Source organism: Monodon monoceros, unplaced genomic scaffold (genome assembly GCF_005190385.1).
Source record: "Monodon monoceros isolate NGI ecotype Baffin Bay Population unplaced genomic scaffold, NGI_Narwhal_1 Super_Scaffold_20, whole genome shotgun sequence".
In the NCBI taxonomy this organism is placed as follows: Eukaryota; Metazoa; Chordata; class Mammalia; order Artiodactyla; family Monodontidae; genus Monodon; species Monodon monoceros.
The window spans coordinates 72,361,940-72,388,937 of record NW_021703777.1 but is presented as its reverse complement, the minus strand read 5'-3'; the positions used below and the strand labels follow the sequence as shown (position 1 = coordinate 72,388,937).

At 44.1% G+C, this 26,998-nt stretch overlaps 2 protein-coding genes across 26 annotated transcripts in view; one reads left to right on the top strand and one right to left on the bottom strand.

The window, feature by feature from the left end:
* NSUN7 (NOP2/Sun RNA methyltransferase family member 7) overlaps positions 1–7,441 on the top strand; it is a 62,531-nt gene extending 55,090 nt beyond the window's left edge. The window contains exons 11-12 of the mRNA XM_029235495.1: positions 5,210–5,333; positions 5,931–7,441. Of these exons, the coding sequence (XP_029091328.1) occupies positions 5,210–5,333; positions 5,931–6,569 (763 nt within the window). The 3' untranslated portion in view covers positions 6,570–7,441. The remainder of the gene's footprint in view (positions 1–5,209; positions 5,334–5,930) is intronic.
* A 4,132-nt stretch (positions 7,442–11,573) lies between these two features.
* The window catches only part of APBB2 (amyloid beta precursor protein binding family B member 2), a 374,271-nt gene continuing 358,846 nt past the window's right edge, over positions 11,574–26,998 (bottom strand). For 22 of the 25 annotated variants that reach the window (XM_029235015.1, XM_029235014.1, XM_029235019.1 and 19 more), the window contains 6 exons: positions 23,822–23,936; positions 21,161–21,248; positions 20,423–20,506; positions 18,616–18,731; positions 16,849–17,028; positions 12,229–13,169 (listed from right to left, as the gene is read on the bottom strand). In XM_029235015.1, the coding sequence (XP_029090848.1) occupies positions 13,002–13,169; positions 16,849–17,028; positions 18,616–18,731; positions 20,423–20,506; positions 21,161–21,248; positions 23,822–23,936 (751 nt within the window). In that variant the 3' untranslated portion in view covers positions 12,229–13,001. Of the gene's footprint in view, positions 13,170–16,848; positions 17,029–18,615; positions 18,732–20,422; positions 20,507–21,160; positions 21,249–23,821; positions 23,937–26,998 lie in introns of all 25 variants that reach the window. The other 3 variants (XM_029235028.1, XM_029235025.1, XM_029235036.1) reach the window with 3 other exon arrangements.

Genomic DNA, 26,998 nt, shown 5'->3' with positions numbered 1-26,998 from the left:
TTTTTTATGTATATTGGACTCGGGTTGCTAGTATTTTGTTGAGAATTTTTGCATCTATATTCATCAAAGATTTTGGCCTCTAATTTTCTTTTTTGGTGGTATCTTTGTCTGGTTTTGGTATCAGGGTGATGGTGGCTTCATAGAATGTCTTTGAGAGTGTTCCCTCCTCTTGAATCATTTGGAAGAGTTTGAGAAGTATCAGTAAAAGTTCTTTGTATATTTGGTAGAATTTGCCTGTGAAGCCATCTGGTCCTGGACTTTTGTTTGTAGAGGGTTTTAAAATTACAGGTTCTATTTCACTTCTAGAGGTCAGTCTGTTCAAATTATCTGTTTCTTCTTGATTCAGTTTTAGTGGGCTCTATGTTTCTAAAAACTTGTCCATTTCTTCTAGGTTGTTGAATTTGTTGGCATATAATTTTCACAGTATTCTCTGTTTTTTTTCTTTTTCTTTTTTTTTTTTGTATTTCTGTGGTATCAGTTGAGATTTCTCCTTTTTCATTTCTTTTTTTAAAAAAAATTTATTTTTATTTTGTTATTTATTTTTGGCTGTGTTGGGTCTTTGTTGCTGCGTGCGGGCCTTCTCTAGTTGCAGCGAGCGGGGGCCACTCTTTGTTGCAGTGCATGGGTTTCTCATTGTGGTGGCTTCTCTTGTTGAGGAGCATGGGCTCTAGGCACACGGACTTCAGTAGTTGTGGCTCGCAGGCTGTAGAGCGCAGGCTCAGTAGTTGTGGCGCACGGGCTTAGTTGCTCCGTGGCAAGTGGGATCTTCCCAGACCAGGAATCGAACTCATGCCGCCTGCATTGGCAGGTGGATTCTTAACCACTACACCACCAGGAAAGTCCCTCCTTTTTCATTTCTTATTTTGTTTATTTGGGTTCTCTCTCTTTTCTTCTTGGTGAGCCTGTTCAGAGGTTTGTCAATTTTGTTTACCCTTTCAGCAAACCAGCTCTTGGTTTTATTTTTTTTTTCTGTAGTTTTGTAATCTCTATTTTATTTATTTCCTCTCTGATCTTTATTATTTCCTTCCTTCTGCTGACTTTATGTTTTGTTTGTTCTTTTTGTAATTCTTTTAGGTGGTAGGTTAGGTTGTTTATTTGAGGTTTTTGTTGTTTCTTGAGGAAGGCCTGTATCACTATGAACTTCTAAGAACTGTTTTTGCTGCATCCTATAGATTTTGTTTGGTTGTGTTTTCTTTGTCATTTGTCTCAAGGTATTTTTTAATTTCCTCTTTGATTTTGTCATTGACCCACTGGTTTTTTAATAGCATGTTGTTTAGTCTCCATGTAGTCGTTTTTTTCTCATTTCTTTTTCTGTGGTTGATTTATAGTTTCATGCCATTGTGGTCAGAAAAGATGTTTGAGATAATTTCTATACTCTTCAATTTGTTGAGGCTTGTTTTGTGCCCTAGTGTATGGTCAGCCCTAGAGAATGTTCCATGTGCACTTGAAAAGAATGTGTATTCTGGTTTTTTTTAGTTGTCATGTCCTGAAAATACCAGTTAAGTCTAACTTCAATTTTATCATTTAGGATCTGTGTTGCCGTATTGATTTTCTGTCTAGAAGATATTTCCATTGATATGAGTGGGATGTTAAAGTCTCCTACTATTACTGTATTCCTGTCAATTTCTCCCTTTATGTCTGTTAGTATTTGTTTTATATATTTGGGTGCTTCTGTATTAGGTGCATATATGTTAATGAGTGTAAAATTCTCTTCTTGTATTGATCCTTTTATCATTATATAGTAATATATCTTTATCTTTCTTTATGGCCTTTGTTTTGAAGTCTGTTTTGTCTGATATGAGTATTGTGACCCCCGCTTGTCATTTTTGTTTGCATGAAATATCTTTTTCCATCCCCTCACTTTCAGTCTATGTGTGTCTCCTGCCCTAAAGTGGGTCTCTTGTAGGCAGCATATTGTAGGCTTTCAATCCAATCCACCACTCTGTGTCTTTTGATTGGAGCATTTAGTCCATTGACATTTAAGGTAATTATTGATAGATAGGTATTTATTGCCATTTTAAACCTTGTTTACCAGTTGATTCTGTGTTTCTTTGTTCCTTTCTTTTTCCTTTTGTTTTGCTTTTTGTGGTTTGATGATCTCCTTTTATTTTATGCTTGTGTTCTTTTTGGTTTTTGTGAATCTATTGTGTGTTTTTGATTTGTGGTTATTCTGTTTTTCAAGTATGTTAACCCCTTCCTATATCTACTTGCTTTAGACTGATAGTCATATAGGCTCAAACACATTCTGAAAAAAAAAAGAATCTAAATTTTCTTACTTTCCTTCCCCACATTTTATGATTTCGATGTCCTCTTTTACATCTTCATGTTTATCCTTTTGCTGTTCATTGTCATCATTCACAAAAATGTTTTGATTTTTTAAAAAATCTGTGTACTGACTTAAGTGATTTAAATAAGCCACTGATGCCATAAATGGCACCGATGCCATTTAGCAGGAAGCACTGAAAGCATTCCTGCTAAAACCTGGAACAAGACAAGGATGCCCACTCTCACCACTTCTACTCAACATAGTATTGGAAGTCCTAGTCCTTTCCAATTGTGATTTTCTCTTTTCTATACATTCTTGCTTCTCTTCTATTTAGAGAAGACCTTTCAATACTTATTTTAGGATAGGTTGAGTCTTGCTGTATTCTTTTAGTTTTTGCTTATCTGAGAAATTCTTTGTCTCTCCTTCTATTCTAAATGATAATCTTGCTGGGTATAGTATTCTAGGTTGCATATTTTTCCCTTTTAGGAATTTGAATATATCTTGCCACTCCCTTCTGTACGGTAACATTTCTGTAGAGAAATCAGCTGATAGCCTTATGGGGGTTCCCTTGTAACTAACACTTTGTTTTTCTCTTGCTGCCTTCAGAATCCTCTCTTTAACTTTCGCCATTTTAATTACAATATGTCTTGGTGTAGGTCTGTTTGGGTTCATCTTGTTTGGGACTCTCCTAACAGTATCTGGATTTATGTTTCCTTCTTTAGGTTTGAGAATTTTTCAGCCATAATTTCTTCAAATTCATTTTCGATCCCCTTTTCTCTGTCTTCTCCTCTGGAATCCCTATTATGGCTAGATTGGCAAGCTTTATATTATCCCATACATGTCTTATATTGCTTCCTTTTTTTTTTTAAATTTGCCTTTCTTTTTTTTTTTTTTTTTTGCAGTACGCGGGCCTCTCACTGTTGTGGCCTCTCCCGTTGTGGAGCACAGGCTCCGGACGTGCAGGCTCAGCGGCCATGGCTCATGGGCCCAGCCGCTCCGCGGCATGTGGGATCTTCCCAGACCGGGGCACGAGCCTGTGTCCCCTGCATCGGCAGGCGGACTCTCAACCACTGCGCCACCAGGGAAGCCCTTAATTTGCCTTTCTATCTGCTGTTCTGATTGGGTGATTTTCATCATCCTATCTTCCAGATGACTTATTTGTTCTTCTGCTTTATTCATTCTGCTGTTCATTGCCTTTAGCTCAGCTTTCATCTCAGCAAATGAGTTTTTAATTTTTCTTGGCCCCTCTTTATAGTTTCTAGCTCCTTTTTACAGTATTCTGCATTTCTGTTGATAAACTTTCTTAATTCCTTCAGTATTTTCATTATCTCCTTTTTGAACTCAGTGTCTGTTAGACTGAAGAGGTCTATTTCATTGTTTGTTCTTTCAGGGAAATTCTCTTGGTCTTTTAACTGGGAGTGGTCCCTCTGCTTCTTTGTTTTACTTATATTTCCCTTACTCTGTGAGTTTAGGAGAAACACTTATCTACTGTGGTCTTGGAGGGCTGTTTAGATGTAGGAGCAGCCCTGTGTAGCTTGTGTGGTTTTAATATTTTTGGTGTAAGCGTTGTTTTTAGTATGGATGCCTGCTGTCTCTTTCCTCAGTGTGTGCTGGCTGTTATCCCATTGATAGGGGGTGTGCAGAAGCAGTGGCTGGCGTTCTCTCCCAGAGCCCGCAAAGGTGGCAGCTGGCATCCGCTCCCAGAGCTCTCGGTGTGGTGGTGGCGCACTCGTGCCCCTGGAGCCTGCAATGGCATTGGTGGCTCATGCCCACCCCTGAGCCCACAGCAGTGGTTGGTGCCTGCTCCTGGAGCTCGTGCAGGCAGTGTCCTGTCACCTTAGAGTGCATGTGCAGGGAAGGAGGCTGCTATGGCAGGTCCCGCCCCTCCCCTCGCGTGCCCTCAACAGTGGCACCTTGCCTCTATGGTGAGCCTGGGCTTCCTCTGTGTACACCCTTGGTTTCAGTGATACCAAAATCCAGCCCCTTCAGGCTGTTTCCCCACAGCCAACCCCAGTCTTCACCCCAGGTCTGACCTCCGAAGCCCAAGCTTCAGCTCCCAGCCCCCGCCCACACTCGTGGACGCACGTCTCAGGCTGGGGAGTGCAACGCTGTGATACTGACCGTCTCTGCAGGTTTCTTTCCATTCTGCCTGCTGCACACCAGTTCTGTGCTCTCTTCTGAGGCTCCAAAGCTCCCCCTCCGTCCCAGCTGATCTCCCCACTGGTGAGGGGACTTCACAGGGTGCCGGAACCTTTCCTCTTTCACAGTTCCCTCCCAGGGGCGCAGGGTCCTGTCCTGATTCCTTTCTCCCTTTTTTCTTTTTTCTTTTGTCCTACCTGATTATGTGGAGATTTTATTGCCCTCTCAGAAGTCTGAGGTCTTCTGCCAGGGTTCAGTAGGTGTTCTGAGAATCGTTCCACATGTAGATGTATTTTTTAAAAAAATACATTTATTTATTTATTTATGGCTGTGTTGGGTCTTTGTTTCTGTGCAAGGGCTTTCTCTAGTTGTGGCGAGTGGGGGCCACTCTTCATCACGGTGCACGGGCCTCTCACTGTCGCGGCCCCTCTTGTCAGAGCACAGGCTCCAGATGCACAGGCTCAGTAGTTGTGGCTCACGGGCCCAGTTGCTCTGTGGCATGTGGGATCCTCCCAGACCAGGGCTCGAACCCGTGTCCCCTGCATTGGCAGGCAGATTCTCAACCACTGCGCCACCAGGGAAGCCCTGTAGATGTATCTTTGATGTATTTGTGGGAGGAGGTTAGCTCCACATCCTACTACTCCACCATCTTGATCCCTCCCCTTGACATTTTATTCTTATTTGGAATTTTTGTTTAAATATTGGGTAAAACATAATAAAAGAAAATTGGTTGCAATTTACTGTCTCCCTCCATTGGCAAATAAGACATTCTAACTGTTAATTGTTTGCTGTTACCTATTGCAGGCTTAGTCCCCCTGTCCTTCCACTGTGCTCCTTAAAGGAAATACATTTGTCCACTGACAAATTTTTCAGAATGGAACCATCTGAAATTACCAACGGTTGTTTTCTTTCGGTTCTAACAAGGGAGGTAAGGATAAAAAAATCCCAGTCCATTTCATACTTAGGAATTAAGAAACAACAAAGTCTCATAATAGGAATATAGGAACTTTATGAGCATTTCATAATGGTATGCTTATTTCATAAATAGCTAAAGGGCAGGAAAAACAATTATTATTGTATGGCGGAAATCCCTATTTTTATCTTTATTGTCCTCCTGAGTGTTTTTCCCTTGCCTGTTCTCCACCCCCACTTCTCCAAGCACTTTGTCAATATCCAGTTCATTTTAGCTCACAGATATGAGATAAGCTCTGGACATATATACACTAATATGTATAAAACAGATAACTAATAAGAACCTGCTGTATAAAAAAAAATAAAATTAATTTTAAAAATTCAAAAAAAGAAAGAAGCTCTGTAATTCTTTTTCTTTCTTTCTATCAGGTTCACAAATGGGGAGATTTAAGTACAAAGAAAGTAATTTCCTGAGGCTTATAGGATATATTAGAGACTAAGGTCTAAAAACTATTTCTTTTAGTATAACAAAGATATTCTTTTATCTTTACTGAAACACTGATAAATATTTGTTATATGCACAGTAACAGTTAACTCCCACATTTAATTATAGCGGGACCCATCTGAGACAGTGTCTGTGAAAGATGTTTTGGCCCGTGCTGCAGCAAAGGGTCTACTGGATGGGATCGAGTTGGGTAAACCTTCAAAACGTGAGAAGAAGAAGAAAAAGTCAAAAATGTCATTGCCAAAATCTTCCACTTCTGATAGTAGCCGCATCCAGATGAAAATTGCTGAGTTCCTGAGTCAAGAAACTAACGCAAGTGCTCATCAGTCAGGGACACTAACAACAAAAACATCTCTTCCACAGAAGAATACAAATCAAGTGGGTTCTTCCTCACAGGTCAGAAAATCCAACAAGCCCACCACCAATCCTTTAGTGCCTACACTTATGAAGAACACACCTCCCTCCAGACCATATGAACGGACGACAAACTTTGTAAGACCTCGCCCAGAAGACAGAATGATTGCACTGAAACCCATAGAGATTGTTTTGCCTCCAGTAATGTTGCCATTTTCTAGTCCCCAAGGGATCAGATCTCAGATACCAGCTCAACATTTTTACTATCGTTGGGTTGGGCCCAAGACTGTCATGCCTGGCTATCTTCCCACACCATCAATACCAAGAAGAGGGAAAAAACCTAAAGAAAACTTACCTTCCTCTCTACCCAGGCATCCTCGACCATGGCTTTGACTGTCTTGTGTTTTTTACAGGGGTCAAGAGTAGTAGGGTTTTTTTCCAAAGTCTGATATTTCTCTGAAGGTTAGACATCCCTACACAAAATACTCATCCTTTTGGTCACTTAGTATCTTCTAAATGTGATTATTACCTTCAAGTGAATTAAGACAAGTGAGAATAATGTAGGTGAGTTAAGCAAAGCAGAATTCAGAGAGTTCAGTAGCTGGGTGCTGATCTGTTTTAGAACGTTCAGTTGTAGACTCAGTATCGGTTGTTAGAACTTGTCTCACTCTTGTTAACTTTCTGTCTGGACTTAGGACACTGTTTTTAAGTTGCAACAATTTTTCCTGAAGGGAAACACTGTGTGCCTTAGAACAGACTTCTTTTCAAAGTTAACTTGTGAGGCAGTTTATTTAGAAAGCATAGGTTTGGAAAAGATGCTCTTGCACGGACTATAGATTGCTTTTCAGTATCGAGTCAGCTGTAGTTTAACATTTTCAATCACTATAGAGGTTGACTTTTTTCCCCTTAAACGTTAAAATAGGAGATGTTATGAGCTTTTGTAATGTGATTGAGGTTGAGTATGAATAGGAAGAACAGGAAGGTCCAAAGTTCTAGGTGTGAGGAGTAGTTCAGCTGTCCATTCACAGACTGAAAACTGTTTCTCACTGGAAGAACCTCTAGGATCCTGAGCAGACTGAACATAAGCTCTCCCTTTTAACTATTTATGCCAAATACTGTTGTAAAAAAAGTGACTGTAAGCAAATTTCCATCTAAATAGTAATTCTGAGGCAGAGGCCAAACTGCTGAATACAAGTGACACCCCAGTTGTTGAAGAAATCTATACTAGTTTATGATTCAAAGATCAGGTGAGATGGTCATTTCAAGTGGCACACAGTAATCAAACTTTGGTAAGTCATTTCTGATGCTCAATTAAAATATATTGTAGCACTATTTTAATTATATTAAAAGTCAGTTCATCTTGACTGTATTATCAATTGCCTTCCAAGAACTGGTTATGATTATCATTTCTGGGTCTACTGATTTTTTTTTCATCATGGCAACAGAAAGTGACATTAAATCAAATATGTTACAACTGTAAATCCTACTGTTTAAAAACATGTTCATAGACACAGAGTTTGAATTTAAAGTTGTGTTTTCAGAATCCAGTTGTGTTGAATAGTGTTAAATAAATTCCTAAATTTCAATTCAGGTGGCATGATTTTAGTAGACTATTATCCTCTTCAAGATGAATATTTAGGTCTATTTCAGCTCTAATATTGTATAATTTTCTCACTTGAAGTGAGGGTAGAAAAGGGTGAATTTCATTTTAGCAGTAATAAATTTTTTTACCTGAAGATTTACACTTACTAGTAAAAGGTCAGTGAAGAAAGGAAACATGACTTTTTATACTTGAACCAGACTTATTTTTAAATCCCAAAAGAATTCTGTTAATTATGACTCTTAAAAAATACAGAAATGTTTTAAATGCTCAGCTTATTTTACTACTTTCAAAAATCAAAAACTATATAATATTTGCTATGAAAGTTATAGTATGGTTTCCTCCTATTCCCACTCTCTGGCTTAGAGCCTTCCGAGCCTCTGGGAGGCCAGTGCAGGTGAACTGAACTTGTTCGGTAAAGAGCTGATATTTTATCCCAGGGATCTTTTATCCCTTTCCTTACATCCTTCCTCTGCCCCAGGCTGAAGAGTATTCCATTGTCCAAAAGTAGCAGGTCTGAGATTTTTATTTTCTGCTAATAGTTATTATAAGACGAAAACTCACACTGTTATGAAATAGTTCAGGATATTTTTCTGATCTCTATAGCAGCATGTGGTTCATGTCACATCACAACTTTAGCCCCTTATCTTCAGTATCTCATAACATGAATCCTGTCATAAATTAATTATTTTTCTAAGTATATGGAGATTCTGAATTAAACCATTCATTCATTAAGCCTGCAGTTTTCTTCTTTGGAATCTTCTAAGAAGGATGTGATCAATTATTTAAATATTTTGGTAGACTAAAAAGGGAAATACTTTGGATTAAAAACAATATGGGAGAATTCTAGTAAAGGAGAATATTGATTACATTGACATTTTTCTTTTTTCAGCTTCTTAGAGAAAAGTGCTGCAAAAATCTAAAGTAATGAAATTACTGGTTTTTAGATACTCCAATAGCAAATTCAGATTTTTAATGTGTAATTATTTACCACTATGTAATACCTGAAACCAAATGAAATTTTGCTTTTTGAGAGTAACTGCCTTTGATTGAGGAAAAAGGTAAACTACTGGGGGAAATGCAAGATGAACAAAAAATGGGTACACACTTTAAATTCTATTTATCTTCTTCCATATGTCTAACAGTTAAACTAAGCCAGGTTCAACTGCTGTTTTTCTAGTCACCTTTCATTTTGGATTTAGTGCCTGTACAACTCTATCTTTCATTCTTTGATATCAGGCTCTTCAAGGAAAGATGGACTTTTTTAACACTAGAAAGAGTGCTTACACAAGCATCAAGTTGGTGACTGAATAGGCCTCTATGTCCAAAATGCCAGCTGTCCTTCCTGAGTACCAAGGTAAGGACCATGCAATGAATTATTCAAAATTTAAAGTTACTTTCTAGTTCTTACCAGGTGGAAATATATAATAACTAATCAAAGCAGAATCTTACATTACTAAAATGACTTTTAATTTGAGATAAGAATAATTTGAAAATAGAATGACTGGCGTGGAGACACTAAACTTTTATTTCTATTCCTGGATATGTATGACTGATGTCAGATAAATGAGCCAAACATTTTACGCAGCTAAGTTTATTCTCACAACATAGTACATTTAAATGTGTAAAAGTGGTCAACAGCAAAAGGGGCAGAAAGCAAAACCAAATGTTCTTTTGGGATAAACAAGCTGCTTTGGATGGCAGGGAGTGCTCTCACTGATAAAGTGTGAGCAGTATCTTTTCCCTGAAGCTGAAATAAACTTCATTTTACTGGCTGTATAACACACGTTAGCTGTGTATTGGGTTAAGTGAGCCTGGCAAACTAGAGAGCTAATGCTTTTACTAGTTAAGCTGTGCTAATATCAGTTAGGGAGATGTTTCTCACATTGTTTATGAAATCTTGAGTTTGTGTTGCAATGCTTATGAAATGAGTGTGTGTCATATAAGAAGAGGAGGAAAGATTTAGGGCTTCTAGTAAATGACCTTGTGTAGAATTGTACAAATGTTCGTCATAAAATCATAAAGTGGAATTTTTTAAAAAGTAGCAGTGCCAACAGTTTATCACCAAGAGCTTATTTTAATGGAAATGGGTCTAATGTCACTTCATGCAGTAAGACAGACACAAAAACAATGGTCCTAATTAGCTATGGGTGATCATATACCCAGGTGTAAACAAAGGGCAGGAGGACGTGTCTGTCTCTTAGATGAGCTCACATGTGTTGCGAAGGATATAAAAATGAAGCACCAAGCAGTGCTTTAAGTTTGCAAAGTAAAGTTTTTAGCCATAGGCATGTTGGCTATTCCCCTTGACGCGGCCAAGGAGCACATATGTGAGTTGGCAAGTATGTGTCTATCTAGCTGCTTTTAAAAAATAAAAGGAACTTTTAAGTATTTTGCCTTTTCTTATACATATTCCAATAAAAATGTCACTACAAATCATTACAAAACCACCTTTTAGGCAATGTATAGTTCACTGAGATTACTTAGACCTGGATACACTGAGAGATAATATCCAGTAAAGATAATACATTAACACAATAATGCAGTATATTTCAGTAAAAATAGAATAAATAAAATAAAAATATTTTAAGCTGTATTTAACAGGTTAATTAAAAAAATGATAAGACATACAAGGCATAGTGAACATGGCTGCCTGTTTACCAAATCACAGATACAAAGAATGCATAGATAACTGAAGTGTCACTACAATATCAGGTAAAACGCTAGCATCCTTTCACAGAAAATACACACATACTTTCATACATACTTTTTGGCCATGGCAGAAAGTGTCTGAACATACGGCTTAACATAATTAATTTTATAAAATTAATTGCATTTAGTATGCAAAGCTATTTTTAAAACAAAGTATCTGCAGTAAAGTTTTCAGTATGTAAAGGCTATCATTCATCTTAATGCATCCTATAATTGCATATATAAATCAGTTTGCTACTTAAAGCTAGCTCAGTATTCTTGATCCTGAAAACATATGTATGCCTTAAAAAAAAATGAATGGGTTCTGGTAGAGATGTCCAATATAAAAGTGGATCATTTTTTTAAGAATTTTGAAGTTTATCACACTAAAATGTTTGTTTCACCGTGGAGGTCAAGATGAAAGATCATCAAGAGTGAATTTTGAACAGCTTTTCGAAGGGCACAGTAGGGATTTTCTTAATGCAGTAATTTCTTAGGATGTCACTGGTAACTTTAGTAGAATAGTGTACAGGCTGGTGAGAAGTATAATCCACTTCTAGAGTGGCATCTCTAGGGTGCTAGCAAACAATTCCAGAACTCTGAGAGGGAACAGAGGCAGGAGGCCACCTACTCATTCCATCATGTTCTCTGGTGGCTAAGTATCATGAGTTAGGAATATTTCTACCACATGTAACATTATCTCTGGACTGCATGTAGAATCCTGTCCTCTACAACACATTTGAGGCACACTGCAGGAAAACTGAGAGCAGGTAATGGTTTTAAATCACGGCATGAGTAATTTGGACATACTTCCCTACTTATACAGGGAATCCTAAGATTGCCTGACAATAACTGGATACGCCCAGAGTAATTTTGGAAAGACTCCTCCTGACTCGTGTGGAAGCAGCATAACTTAATAACTGGGAGTTGAGAAGCATGGGTCCTAGTTCTGGCTTTCTCACTAACTTTCGTGAGATCTTAGGCTAGGTGACTGAGCCTCTTTAATTCATATTTTTCATTTCTCAAATGTGTTTAGTACCTTCTCTATAAGGCTCAAATGTGACGATAAGAATGTGGAAACGATTTTGACAAGTACATAGCAGTAGATAAACATAAAGCATTACTTTTACAACGATGTTGTAAAATGATAATTTTATCACTGAAAAGTAAACAAAACTAATGTCTAGATTGAGCTTCTTAGCAACTTCTTCTTTAAAACATTATCAACAAGTGTCTAAATCTGTTTACACCTAAGTCTCTCATCTATAGAGAAGCAGGAAAGTGCTGTTTTTTGGGAAGCCTGTTAAATAGTCCTTTGTTCCTATGTATATTTTGCTCTGATATGAAATTTTTAAATCTTGAACATAAATGGAAAAAATATAAATTTAAAAATATATCTAGAGTCCAACAAATTTTAATATTAAATACATAAATTCAGAAAGGTTCAATTTAATGAAGTTTGTTGCCATGGACAATACATGATGGACAGACAGCTTTCTGGGCAAAAAGCATTAAGGTAAGATTGAGCTAGATGCAGAATCCTAGCAGAACATTTACCCAGGAGGTGGAAAACAACGTGGTGGTGGAGATCTAAAATATAAATGACATTTCCTCAACTCCAAGTTGCATATTGGCTAATTATCAAACTAAGGATGAAAGGCTTATGAGGAATATTTCATTTTAATGTTTATGTAGAGAATGGCCATAGTGAACTATAATTCTGTAGCTGCATTGTACAGTATAAGGCAGAAGTTTGAAATATTTCCCACCCAAAACGCATTATAATTTTGTTAATCTCTTTCTTTTTCTTAATAATCAGTTTGAAAACCATCTGAACAGAAAGGCTATTTTTGTTCTGTTTTAATTTCTGAAATTTAGTTTTTCAATTTTGAAGCTTCACTTTTTTCCCAACATCCCCCAAACAGCTGTAGACATGAAATGGTGTCCATGTGTCAAAGAGCTCGTCAAGGAAAGTTGCCAGTTGGTTTCTATACTGATGCCAACAGCCAATTTTGTCAACCAAAGGTTCGATTTTATGAAGAACTAAAACGAAAACTAGTCATCCTGTTTTTACAGCAATTCAGTGGTATCCGGTATGCAGTGTCTACTCCAATGTTGAAAACAGGGCAAAGTGCTGTAGGACTTAAAAGTTGCTTGTGACAGATCAGTCAAGAAGACAGTGAAACTAACCCAGGTGTCATTCACTCCAAGGACTCAGCTGCTTCACTGGGAGGGGTGTGGCCACATTCTTCCCTGTGTGTGTGAAGTTACATAATGTTCACGATATTTACAGTAAGAAAGGGAGCTTCCACTGCTCATGATGTAACTTACAGCAAAAAGTATCAGTCATGCTTTTCATATCACACGACGGTGGCAAGACGAGAGAACATGCTTGTCTAACACTGTTTGGTTAAGTTATTAATCTCTGAAGACAAAGCATCAGCAACTGAATGGAAGGCCAGAGATCAGCTCCTCTTCTTTAGTGTAGCTATTCCATCTTCAGTAAATGTTACAGGATCCTTTCACATATGCAGCTACGGCGCTTCTGTGACAGGGCGTTTCTGTTTCAAAGTGTCAATGAGGGATAAGACCCCTCGTTTTACATTGGTTGTGACTCTCCTGGTCACAGAGTCTGCTGGCGGAGGAGGTGGTCGAACTTTCTGTGAAGGCGGCCTGGCTACCAGGCACTTCTGGTATCGTAACTGAAATTAGAAAGTTGTATGGTCGTTAATAATGTATCATCCCTTTAGTTCATAAATATATTTAACTCCCAAAGGTTAACGGCCTAGCTCCTAAACATGAATCCAAGAGTTTATTATTTTTTTTCCTTAATGTGGAGTGTTTTAAATTCTTTTGAAGTTCTTTATATTGTTAGGCTGCGATGAATATACCTCATAGTCAAAGAGCTAACGAAGAGAAAAAGGATTGGGAGAGAGATTATTAACTTCTTCCTCAGACAGGTAATGAAGTAGGTGTTTATGGCTAACCCAGTGAGGGTCAGCATGGTAGAAAGGGCAGGGTTTGAATCTGGCTCTACCACTTGTGAACCGTATGGCCCCAGGCAAGTTATTAAATCTCTCTGAGCCTCAGTTTCTTCATTTGTAAAATGGCTGAAGAATGGCGACCTTAAAAGACAGTGTTATGATTAAGGAATACCTGCAGAATGCCTCAAACAGGCCTAGCAACACAGAAGGCATTCAGAAATGTTTGTTCCCATCCTGCTTTCATTTTAAAAAATTTATTAAGATTTCAGGAATTTATATACAAGTCTAAATCTTAATAGATTTAATTTTTAAAAATCCATTAGCACTGGCACCAGGGACAGTTTCCATCCTTCAGAAACAAAGTCACAATCCACCTGCTTTTGTATCAATGCAAAGATAAGTAATTCTTCAAAATTAGATTAAAAGGTTAAAATGTATCAAATGCTTTTTTTCTAATCCAAGCACTTAAAAAATCCAAGCACTTCACTTTAAACTGATTTTCAAAAACCTACTTAACTATTAATAGGTTCCTTAGAACAACTGTGAAACAGGCTGATGTTTCCCTGTGAAAAGCATGAACTGTCGTACAGCAAGACTCTTATCACAATGTGCTGTCACAGCCCACAGGCCAAAAAATTAGCCCCTTTCAACCCAATCATATGAAAAACGATTTATCACGTCTCCTGTGTGTAAAGTATGTCTCTAGGTCTGCATCACAATCAAAACTACGCACTTCCAAACACAGTTTTATAACGGGCAGGTACCGCAGCATGGTATACTGGACTCGGAGTTTCTGATGTTAGTTACGTTATATCCAGTGCAAATCAGAATTGTGCCTGATGAATTTCATTAAGCGGACCCCTCTCCATCTCCCTCTAAATTTCATCAAAATAGTTTCAGCTGGGCCTATACCACTCAGCTGCAAAATATGCCTAAAAATTCAGTAGATTCAGAATGTTAATGCCAGAGATATTTCAGATTGTATAAATTGATGCATAAATATTTCAGATGGAGAATCATGCAGATTTGAATCAAGAGGAAGGCCACCCAGTTAGAAATGCTGGATACAGAGTGTAAAGAAAGGTTTGATTTTACTGGTATGTCTTATGGTGGATTGGCTGAGTCACTTAAGCTGGTGGCCCTAATACAATTAAAATAGTAAACAAATGAGTAGAAACTGTTTCTAGAGGAGAGAAAATGAGCCTGGGAATCAGAACAAACTGTAACCAGTGATAAAGCTAATTATTTAATTGCCATCAGCATTTAAAATGTATAATTAAGGCTGAAAGCCATTCATTTTGACTAAAACCATCTGTTAATGATCCTTTACAATTTCACAAAATACCTCAACAGTCACCATCGATTTTTGCTTGGCTGGACTCTCCCATTTTCTGTTTTCTTCACACAGTCCCTTCATCCCATCTCAAATCCCTACGCCTGGTCAGGAGGTTCATCTTGACTGCTTCACCGCGCTGCTCCCCTCCACCCAGCCCCGGTCCTTTATATGCAGGTGGACTTGAGTTAGAATCCTGGCCCCGCAGCACCTGAGGGGAAACTGCACTCTAACACAGGACTGTGGCGAGAACGAAGCCAGATGATAAGTGCACAACACAGGTCTTCCCTTGCCCTCCCCCCCTCCTCCCCTCTCTGTTTCAAAGGTGCCTTTTAAAATAAAAGCGAATTGGCTCTCTTCTCGTCCCCCACCTTTGCCTCTGCCATCCGCCCACCTCGTCCTTTTCCCTCTTGGTTAACTAGCAGTGTACTGTCTGTAAAGAAGCAGAGGACGCCCTCCACCGCCCTCAGCTCCACCTGTTCCTGGACTCCGGGCATCTTCTGGCCGGTCTCAAAGTTACTCTAACCCAAGCAGCACTCTAACCCAACCCCAGGCCCTTCATCTATCACCAAGACCTTGGCCCAACTACAAATATGACCCCTATTTCAATCTGGCTTTACTGGCTTATCTCCCTCAGCCTCAAAACTGTGAGGATCTCCCCAAACCCCCAACAAACGAGCAAGTATCTCAATGGCGTGCTTCCGGCTACTCCTTCACCACAGACCTGGTGAGCGACCCGCTTTCAGGGCCACCTTCTACCTCCCAGTCACTCCTCCATCCAGCGCAGTCTTACACTTTCACTTAGAGCACTTTCCACACCATAACAGAATTCTGGTTTACCCGTCTCCCCCATAGGCCTAAACTCCGTAATGCAAGGATCGTGTCTTATTCCTACTTGAACTTCCCAGAGTCCAGCCTACAAATGGTGGATTGAGTTAAATGAAGTGCAGGTGCTTCAAATTCAGCATTCCTCATTGCCTGCCAGGTGTTTCTCCATCACCTGCTCCTGTCTTTTCCCCACTGCCACTCCTGGTTTAGATGCAACTCTCCCAAGGACCAGTAAACTGGCCTCCTGGTCATCTCCCCACCTCTGCCCCATCCTTTCAACCCACCTCCACTTTGTTTTCTTCTCTCTTTTTTGGAGTATGCTTTAAAGTCTAACGTGGTCTACACACTCTCCTGCTTAACAATCTCTGCTGAAGGTCACACCTTGGCATGAGATCACAGGCCCTTCATGGACATGGACCTCGCCTCCTCCCACTTGGCTCCAGCAACCCTACCTCCTGTTGCTGGAATACACCATGCAGCCCAGGCTTGGATGTCTACATTCAAACGGTTCCCTCCTTCTTACTAGAACTTTCCCAGTGCTGGAATGACAGGAGCTCAAAGGATATTTGCAGAATGAATGACAAGGTGTTTCTGTTTGTTTGAAGTCATATATGTGGTACAAAGAGCACTGGCTTTATTACCCGGAGGCTCGGGGGTGAACGCAGGCTCTGTCACTTAGCAGCTCTGCCCTGGGGCCTGTCCTTTCCTCTGAGCCTCTATTTTGTTATAAATAAAAGAGAACTACTTAACAGGGCTGTGGTAAGAATAGAGTTCATAGATATAAACAAAGTATGTAAGAACAATGCACTTAGACCAACTATCTAAAATAAAAACCATTCAATACACTGAATTTTTAAAGAATTATTGAGTTGGTTCCAAGCACCAACTCACGCATGACCAGCATCTCCTGATCACATGCTGAAATTACTTAGGGATCAAGAACTAAGAGGCCTCAAATCCGTGGTTTTGAAGATCATTGCTTTCAGTGTTCCTGGAGTCTCTACAGAAGAACCTGGCTCCATCCAGTCCTGCTTCTTTCAGGTGTCCTGGCCTCTTAAGACGGCAAAGTGCTTGTCACGATTGATTCTGTCCGCAGGAGTGAGGGTGTCACACAGCAAGGCATTACTTTAGAGATCAGACTTGGCTTCTTTTAAGTCAGTAACTCTGCTCTAATTTACGGCATATTAAACAAAAGCAGGGGCCCGAGGGTCGAACCCCTGCAGCGGGCTCACTCACCATGCAGGCAGCCTGCACTGCCTCGGACACGTTACCGGCATTAGGCTCGCACCAGAAAACATGGCACTCAAAGTGCTGGTTCCCAGTGTCCATGATGAAGGCAAACGTATGCACATCCTTCCCGACGCCCATGAAGGACAGGAATCGCACCCGACACTCCACCAGGATCTCCTCTTCATTCTGCAAGAGACGCCGTTCAGCAGCTCTGGCCCAAGTCACAGACACGTTCGGACCTTAAGTCAGAATCCGCTTGGAGTGGCTGCACAGAGGAAATGGTGTCTAAAAATATACAGCCAGACTGAATTTAGACAGGACTGTATTTTTCTAGAAAGGCAAGTTTCTAAATGTGTCTGGAGAGGCCTCACTGCTGTGGGTGCCTCGTTCCGGCATTTAATCTGCTCTGAACCACACTGCGACTGGGTATGTGTGTTCCGGACTCTTGTCTGCTCGACTCCAAGCCCGTGGCTTCACTGTGGGCGGGAACAATGTCATGTATACTTTTTCCGTATTGCCCGTACAGTGGCTCAGAACCCATTTGCCCAGGCAAACCCACCAGAAACCCCAGAGCACCAAGAGGAAAGGAGCCATGGGCTCTCTTTCTATCCAGGTCTTCTTCCCCAACTAAACAGCACATTGAATCAGATTTCTATCTAAAACTGTGTAAAACAGAAAGTTGCCAAATACTTTTTTTTTTTTCCCCTTTTTCACAGACTGGTATCCATATGGTGCCGAGTTAAGAAGTGTTTGTAATTCATTCTTATGAACACCACATCCTTTGCAGCAGCCATGTGCAATTTTTGAAAATTAGTAAATACATCCAGAAAAATGCTGACTTCTGGCTCACTAACATCTTGACTTATTAAATATTCACTCAGGTGCTGTGGGACTGATTAACAGGCAAGCTAAGCTGGTCTTAGAGGCTGGGAAGTTTTGTTGGGAGAAATGACGTTTACATTGAGATCTACGTAGGGGCTGGGAAGGCAAAGGGGTAGAGCACAGAAGGAGCAGCGCACTTGCAAAGGTGCTGAGGTAGGAAGAAGCACCACATGTTTGCAGACTTGAAGAAAATCCAGCGGCACAGGCTGGAGTGGCAGGCAGGGTCAGTGAGCATCTCACTCCTCTTTAGAAATTGAATTGGGCTTGAAGGTGAGCTGCTAGTGGACAGAAGCAAGAGTAGACCAAGGACTTACGGTCTTTCCATGACAGATGCCTCACAGAGGCAGAATGGAAAACTGATCCTGCTACTTCTCGCTGTGTGCCTGGGGGCAGTTACTTAACCTCTCTGTGCCTCAGTTTCCTCAACCACAAAGTTGAGAATTTGTGTTGAGGCTAATGCTGGCCTCTCTCCAGATGACCAGTGGTCCCTGCTACCACAGGACCTTCCACCACAGAAGCATCTCCTGCGTCCCAAGCCCAGATAACAGCCCAGTCAATACCGGAGCCTGGAGAGTGGCCAGAAAACCAAGCCCCATTAGTGAGTTACTGCTAGTATCACACAGTCACCTCTAGCAAATGATTCCAACCTCCCAGGCTTCGTAGGAAGGAAGAATGAGGAATGCCAGAATAGAAGCCTCTGAGGTGTGCAGAGATCTAGGCACAAAGGGCAAAATGTCTCTCTCTCTTTTTTTAATGTAGGCTCTTTTAATCACAAGCAAGCACAACTCCCCAGAGGCCAAGCCTTGGCACGCGCCTAAGTTTCATGGAAGCTTATTGTATCCGAAACCTCACTGTATTCGACAGGCCAACTCCACGTGCCACCCTTCTCACCTTCTCACTGATGACAGTCACAGTAGCATCGGCCACATTCATGTTCACCGAAGGCCAGTCCTCCTTGCTGGACGAGGTCATAAGACTTTCTATGGCATTGTTCAGGGTATCCATTCCTGTGGATGGAAGGGAAAACTGAAAAAGGTCCTAAAGCTATTTCTGAATCACAAACGTGGGCCCAAATCAGCCAGTAACACCTATGCCCAGACTGGTCTTTTTTTTTTTTTTTTGTAGCCCCAGACAAGACATTTCACTTGAGCATTTCATTGCTCAAAAGAAAAGAAATGCCAGCTTTTTCAACAGAAAGAAGGGTCATGAGAACCTCCAGAGAAGCAGTGTGTGATGTCCTGTCTAACCAGGACATCACTCTCCCTCCCCCGCTCTCTACAAAGATTCCCCAGCTCCGAGTGTATAAACAGTATTCAAATGCTACCTTTTCCTAAGCAAGGAACCTTGAAAAAGGGGACCCAACAGAAGCCAGCATCTGCCAGATTACCCTGATCACCTTTCATTGTACTTTGTCACTTAAATAAGGCCAAGTTTGGGCGGCCCCTGGACACGAATAGCATGTGCTATTCGATGGGGCTCTTTGGCTGGGTGTTCCCACAGCTGCTTTTGGTGGTGGGTGGGTGGGAGAACGTTACTGAGATATAGTTCACATACCATACAATTTACTCACAGTGCAAAACTCAAACGGTTTTTAGTATATTCAGAGGTGTGCGACCATCACCACCATCAGGTTTAGAACATTTTCATCACCCCAGAAAGAAACCCCGTACCTTTCAGAAGTCACCCTCCATTTCCACCCAGCCCTATCTCTAGAGATCTGCCTACTCCACTCATATAAATGGAATCCTACAGGATACGGTCCTTTGTGACTGGCTTCTTTCATTCAGCATCATGTTTTCAAGGTTCAGCCATGTTGCAGCATGTCTAATACTTCATTCCTTTTTATTGCCAAATGAAGTACCACTGTATGGAAGTGTATTTTATTTATCCATTCGTCAGCTAATGGACATTTGGGTTGTTTCTGCTTTTTGACTATTATGAATGATGCTGCTGTGAACATTCGTGTACGAGGTTTTGTGTGCACACATGTTTTCGTTTCACTTGGATACAAAGCCCAAGAGCAGAACTGCTGGATCAAATGGTAACTCTCTATTTAACTTTTGAGGAACTGCCAGACTGTTTTCTAGGGCAGCTGCACCATTTTACATTCGCCCCAGCAGTATGTGAGGGTTCTGATTTTCCCACAGCCGTTTTTTAACCCAGGAAAAGGCTACCTCTCTCAGCCTCCTTCCAGCCTGGTATGGCTAAGCAACTAAAGTCTGCCCCTGAGATGTGAGCTGACTGCTGACTGCTGTGTGCACTTTTGGATCACACCTTAACAGGAAAGCAGGAGGGTTCCTTCAGCCCCCTTTCCCCGCCCAGCACGTGACAAGGACTGAAGCAGGCACCCTGGCCCCAGAGATGGAAGCCTCAGTTCAGGACCGAGGCTTCCATCTCTGGGGGCAGGGCCCTTCCACAGCCCTGGCTCATGCAGCTCTGGACTGTGAGTGAATGAGAAATCAGGTCCGCTTTGTTCAAGTCCCTGTATTCTGGGACCATGCATCCGAGGAGCTTAGCCTGTCCTGTACTGATCTTTTGATCAGGACTGTCTGTGCGCTCCGGCTGGTGACAGTGTGAGGGTCCGATTCGAGACAAGGCAAGGAGTGCAACAGCAGACCCCACCCCCATGGGAGGGTGAACATCTCTCATGAGCTCCCAAACGCTTGCAAAGCGGAAAGATGATGCACGTTTCACATACCGACTGGTTTGTCCACAGGTAGCATGCCCAAGTACTGCACGTGGAACTCCTGGACCAGCTCAGTCTTTGGTGTTGGAAAATCTACTACAGGGAGTAAAGCAACACATTTTTCTCAATGTTCTAACAGACACATAACGTCCTGTGTTTCTAGAGGTCAGTGTGCCAATCATGCTATAAGAACAGCCATTTCTTCTACCAGACACTGGGGCTGTCAATCAAAATCCCATTCACCTTTCATTTCTAGGTAGGAAAGCATTTGAAAGCAGGAACTGGAATCTGTGTGTTAAGCTGTGACTCTCTCTTGGATGTGAGCTAAGTAGCAGCTTTGGGTGCTCTATTTATTAGGGGAGGTTGATGCCCTGAGGAAATTTAATCACAGAGGGCGAAATCAGAGACAGGAAAAATGACTAAACTGAGCTCCCCAAAATAGCAACCCACATATTTTTAAACTAGCTGACCCTTACCCCAGGCTGTACATGAATTACAAAAGCACTAAAGATACTTTTCTTTAATCTTGTCCAACAACAATAAAACTCATCCTGGCCCTTGATGCCTAACCCTGTTGACACAAAATCAGCTCTAAGCCGCGCCCGAGGTCCCGAGTGCGGGCTCGGCCCGGGTCTGCTGAGTCGAGCTCGGTTCTGAGGGAGACTAGATACACCAGGGAGCCGTCTGAGACCCTGCGGTTTGTGACCTGGGCAGAGAGCGCCAGGCAAAGGAGCAGGGGCGCCGACCTACCTTGCAGGGGCACGTCGAGGTTCACGTGGGCCCTTTCCTGCAGGGAGCTGCAGGCCAGGGCTTTGGCGTTCTTCCGTTCGGCCATGATCTGAAGGAGAGAAAACACAGCTTTGGCTCACGGTTACAGACCCCGTGTCCTCAGCTGTTCCAGCCAGTGGAGTGTCTGCGCTGACTTCACTTCCAAGTTAAACTGGCTTCAGTCTGCAGCCTGACTCCTCACCCCCATCTCGGAGCCGCACGTTTTGAGAACTGTGCCCATTTTCTCTGGGGAGAATAGTGAATGACTGTTCCTCAGAGTAACTAACAGTCTCCCGATTGTTCGGAATTCATTCTTTCATTTACCAGGCTCCCACCTCTACCGCAACAAACCGCACGACCCCCCCGGTCACACGTACACCTCCTGGCCCACAGCGGTCGGTGGAACACAGGGCAACGGACTCCCCCTGCTGCTTCCACGTGGCCACTTTCAGGGACTCTTTTCAGGGCTCTGGGGACAGAGTACCTGGGTTCAAATCCCACGCCCGCCACTTACTAGTGGTAAGTGGCCTTGAGCCAGTCACCTGCCCTCTTGTCCCGTTTCCTCCACTGCACATGTGGATGATAATATTTATGTCCCTAATAATAAAATAATTTCAGTCCTGACAGTAAATACAAGCACTCAGAAATATTAGCTGCTACTGCTGTTGGTGTTATGGTCACACTGTTTAAATCTGTCAGCCGTCTAAGTGCCTCTCCTCTGTTGGGGGCACTAACATCTCCTTCACTTGACAGTCATCACTTCACACCCCTTTTCACAGTGCTGTGGGTTTAGGGACTCAAAGAAGCCACCTTCAATGACCGCAAGAGCAACTCACACCTTCATCCCCTGCCTGAGCTTTCCATCCCAAGTGGAACAAGTCATTTCCCCCGGAGCTCCACTCTGCCCGTCTCCAGATCTGCGCCTGGGTCAGCAGGCAGGAGGGCTGCTGACGGTAAAATCCAAGCTTCACTGAGCACTGACTCTGGGCCAGGCTGTGTTCTGAGGGCTTTACGCTAGCATATAAGCTCCACAAGGGCAAGGATTTATTTTCTCTTTTGGTCTCTGCTGTCTCCTCAGGACAGTGCCTGGCACATAAGCAGCATTCGGTTACACTTGCTGCGTGAACGAATGAGGAAACGAAACCCGGGCAGTGCAGCATGCTTTAGGGCTGCACAAGAAGCAGCTGCCCCAGTGCCACCCGTGCAGGAACGTGCACACGGGCTGGGGTGGACGCGGGGTCTCCGGACCAGCACCCACCCTGCAGGTCCCGGTCATTCGGTCAGAGCGGCAGACTGCTGCGCTATTCTGGGGCCGGGGCAGCTCCCATCCCTACCCTTCCCTTGGGAACTGTGGCTTACAGCTGCTCCGCTCCTGCTGCGGAGGCCAGGCTGGGCTGTGGAGGTGGCCGTGACCTGGGCCTGGCGAGCTCGGGAGGACCTGTGGGAGTGAGGCTGGGTAAGGATGCCAGCCTGGAACCGGAAAGGTGACATTAACACAGGGGGCGGCAAAGTCCTGTGTTTAGATTCGAGCAGTAAGTCTGGGGCGTGGAAAGGCCTGGCTGAAGGAAGTTGGGGACAGCGTCCTGGAGACCTGGCTCCCACTACTGGAATACAGGCCAGCAGGTAATGGGATTGCTGAGAACATTAACTATGTATCCCTGGAGGTCAAAGGACCCTGTGGCCACGGTCCGTTCTCTGTCGACTCCCTTGTGGAACACTGGTTCATTCGGCGGAACCAAGCAGAGCGTGGCCAGGAGAAAATGGTTAGGAGCCTGGTCGCCGCGAGACCCGAAAGTGGCTGAAGCGACGGGGTGGGGCACTCTGGACAAAGGAGGAAGCCAGGAGCAGGAAGGCTGGACGACAGACACGTGTGTCCAGCCCTCCAGGCACAGCGCGCAGCTCCAACCGCCTCCAAATCGCAAAAGCTGCCCAGCAAAGAGACAAACCAGGAACTTCTCTCCTCTGCTACAGGCCACACATCTCAAGTAAACACACGGAGGTCCACACAAGGGAGGGCTCTGCAGCAGCCAGAGCCGCTGCATCACACAGCCGTGTCCTGACAAGTACAAGGGCCGGGCAGAGGGCGGGGCGAGCGTGTAGGCATGGGCTCTGCGGGGGGGTGGGGGGGGGTAAGGCGGCGACTCTGAGGCTGTGACCACGGCCCTGCCTCGCCGCTGTGTGCCTTGTGACGTCAGCACGTGTTCACGGCAACCCCCGGCTGCCTGCACTTCCACAGACACACCTGCTGGTTTCGTACCCCGCTCCCTTCTTCCCGGATCCAGGCTCAGATCAGGTGGCCCCCGCCCTGGGAAAGCTGCCCTGACTCCCTGCCCCCGCTTTCCAGCTGAGCTCGGGATACACAGCTCCTCCGCCACGCCACTGTCCACCTATTAGACCCCCTGGACTGTGGGAGGCACCAAGGCCGTACTCCTTTTGTAGGTGGAGTACCATTTAGCACGACACCTGACATGCAGAAAGAGCATTAACCACGCTGGCTGGGCTGGCGGTCGGCCTGCTGCCCCTGCAGCTCGACCTGCAGGTCAATGTGCCGACTCCCCCCGTCCTTCCACACGCCCTTCCCTGCTGAGTGGCGGGCGGGGGAAAAAGGAGCAGGGCGGACCCCTGTGCTCTGACCCACCTTACCTTGGAACAGATTTCGTGGAGACTTGTGGCAATGGCTTTTGCTGGTGTGTCACATCGAAATACATGACATTTCAAAATTCTTGTGTCTTTGTCTCTTGCTACATAAGCAAAATCTCTGTGCAAACAAAGTTTATCGGTACATTAGAATGAAGAACCTTCACAACACACATTCTAGTGATGAATGTTAACTGAGTGAGCAGCCAGCACGTCAGAGGTAAACACAGTACGCAGTGGTTAAAAAAATAAACAAACATCAACAGCCACCTCAAACAGGGGAACAGTTGTATGGATCCTAGGAATTCATTTCTGAGTAAAATAACTACAGTGTTCCCCGGACCCTGCCTGTGGAGCTCCTGGAACCTTCATGAACAACGCTTAATGAGAACCAAACTTTACAGGAACCTTCTGCCTAGAGTAACTGCAAATATCATGGTTATAAACATTATGATCACAAGACAGAAGACAGGCTTGAGAGGAGCATGAATTTGCATGAGTGAGGCTACAGTCGTGTGTAGCAGAAGCAAAACAACAGGCTCTGATGTGTAAATGTGTGCCCAGAGACCGGATCTGATCCGCAGCTGCGGAGTAAGTTTGACGGACAGTCACGGGGACACAAAGAGACGCCACAGACTGAAGTCCGGTCACAGGCACTTGATTCTGCTAAACACACCTCTCAGTCCAGGGCCGGGGGCGACGGCGGCAGCATCACCCTGTATGCCGTCAGCTAGACGCCGAGGTGAGCGTGCCTCGGGTGCCGGATTTCAGCATCTGCTTTACTGATGGGAAGGGTGCTGTGCCCGTGACACGACCCGGCTTCAAGAGAGCAACACCACACAACTCAATTTCTCAGCTGTTACTGAGGACAGTGGTTTAAAAGATCAGAGTATTTATGAAAAAGAGATGCTCAGACTGACCCATCTGGTAAGGGGGCACAGTGATTTTCTCTGCACGTGCTGCTAAGCCAGGATCCCTGTCTGTAGATATAACCATGGATGAATTTATTAATTACTTCTCTTAAGGTAAGAGCTGGTGGTGTTCTCACAGACTGGGACAGATTTTTCCCTAACACAGACTTGGCTTCTTTGGGAAGGAACAGCAGTCTATCCAACGGAGGCAACTGTTCACTGTGAAGGCCGGGCCAGAAAGCCTGCCCTGTGGCCTTGCTGTGCCCCAGGCCATCCCGTAGCGGCTCCAGGCCAGGGGCATCTTGACCCACAGGCACTCGAACCTCCGCCTGTGCACACCTGCCCTCGGGTCTGCTCTGCTCCACCTTCCCCTGTGCCCTCACGTTCCACGGCCGTTGGTGTCCTCCATGCTAGCACCGGGGGGACTTCCTGATGCTCCCACCGCCGGTCCCGGCACTCCACACCCAACCCCCGTGTTCAGCCGATTTTACTTCCTGACAGTGTCTTGAAGCCAACCCCTTCCTTGCCAGCCCTGCTACCACTCAGGCACCCTAGGTGGGTCTCACCTCCCTGCCTTTGCTCACACAGTCTCCATGCCCCGGCCTCGGGTGAAGACGCAGCTGAAGCTGGGTGAGTACCCTGCCGGGTGCTGCCGTGTTCCCCGTACGCACAGCACTCACCACTGGGTACCATGGGCATCTATCTGCTCATGAGTTCTGTCTTCCCCACAACACCTCGAAGCTCCGTGAAGACGATTTGAGCCTTATCCATTCCCAACACCCAGTCTGGGCCCGGCCATAATTGGTACGGAGCGCCCCCTCTCTCAAGCATAGGGATCTGCAGCACGTCCCCCGTTTCCCGGCGGGAAAGCTGGCTAGTGGTCAGAGGTGTGAACGGGTGCCGTGACAGTGGGCTGAGGGCGGGGTTCTGGGTGAGGAGCTGGGCCCAGACTTTGGGGGTGAGCAGAGCCCTTTTCCACACTGTGCTCCTGAGGCCTTTCCATCCTAGTCTCAACCCCCATCGAGACAGCATATTGCTTCAAAAAGGAAACGACGAGGGCTTCCCTGGTGGCGCAGTGGTTGAGAGTCCGCCTGCCGATGCAGGGGATGCGGGTTCGTGCCCCGGTCCGGGAAGATCCCACATGCCGCGGAGCGGCTGGGCCCGTGAGCCATGGCCGCTGAGCCTGCGCGTCCGGAGCCTGTGCTCCGCAACGGGAGAGGCCACAGCAGTGAGAGGCCCGCGTACCACAAAAAAAAAAAAAAAAAAAAAAGGAAACGACGAGAAGGCATCACTTTTGGAGACATGCTCAAGGGCACGCAGTCTTGTTTTTGGCCCCCCTCCTTCTGGCTACTTCTCTTTTCTGGATGGTTCCTACAGTAATATATGCAGTGTCTCGACACGCACAACTCTTCCTCTTCAAAATTCCACGTTCAGTCCTCATTTCCTGAGGCCAAATCTCTTTGAAGTTCTGGGGTCACCCACAGAAAGTCCAAAGACCTTTGTCTGGATTTCTGAAGTCCCAAAATTTGTCCCACCAACTCCTCCAGCATCCTTACTCCAATTAAGGAGCTCTCCCCTCTGCTCCAGAAAGCTGGGGCTCCACCTCCGCTCACGGTACCTCCCCTTGCCTGGCGTGGTGACCGCTGGCCTCCCTGTACCGTCTGGAGCTCACTACTCTACCTACTCTGTACGGCCCAGCTCAAAAGCCTGCCTGGCCCTCTGGCCCCCAGCACCTTGCTTGTGTCTGAATGCCGACAGGATCTGTATTCTGCACCACAGAGGATTACAGCTCGTTACGCCCTACCTTTAGTAGTTTCTGTAGAGATCTTACCTCCATCTGTCCTCTCTGAGACTCATAGAGAGTCAGGGACAGCTAGAGGGCAACGGATCAGGATCCAGGCGACCCAATTGCTAGTCCCATTCCGGACTCCACTGAGCTGTACAACATTGGGCATGGAGTCAAACCTCATCTCTAAGTGATGGAACATGATTTCTAAGGTCCCTTTCTGGCTCTGATATCCTATGATGTAAGCTTCCAAGATCCATCCTGCTCTCCGTGACAGCTGGTCGGCCTTACAAGTGTAGGAAGTGCAAGGTCACCATCACGAAGGACCAAACAGGCCCTGATCAATAATCAGCTCCCATCAAACTTCAGCTCTGTGCCCTCTGCTCTTTCAGATGCAACCCCTTAGCAGTAATTTTTAAAAATTATTAATCTTCATTTTCTTCTGGCTCAGGAGAAAGTGATTAATGCCTAAGGCAACCATCTGGA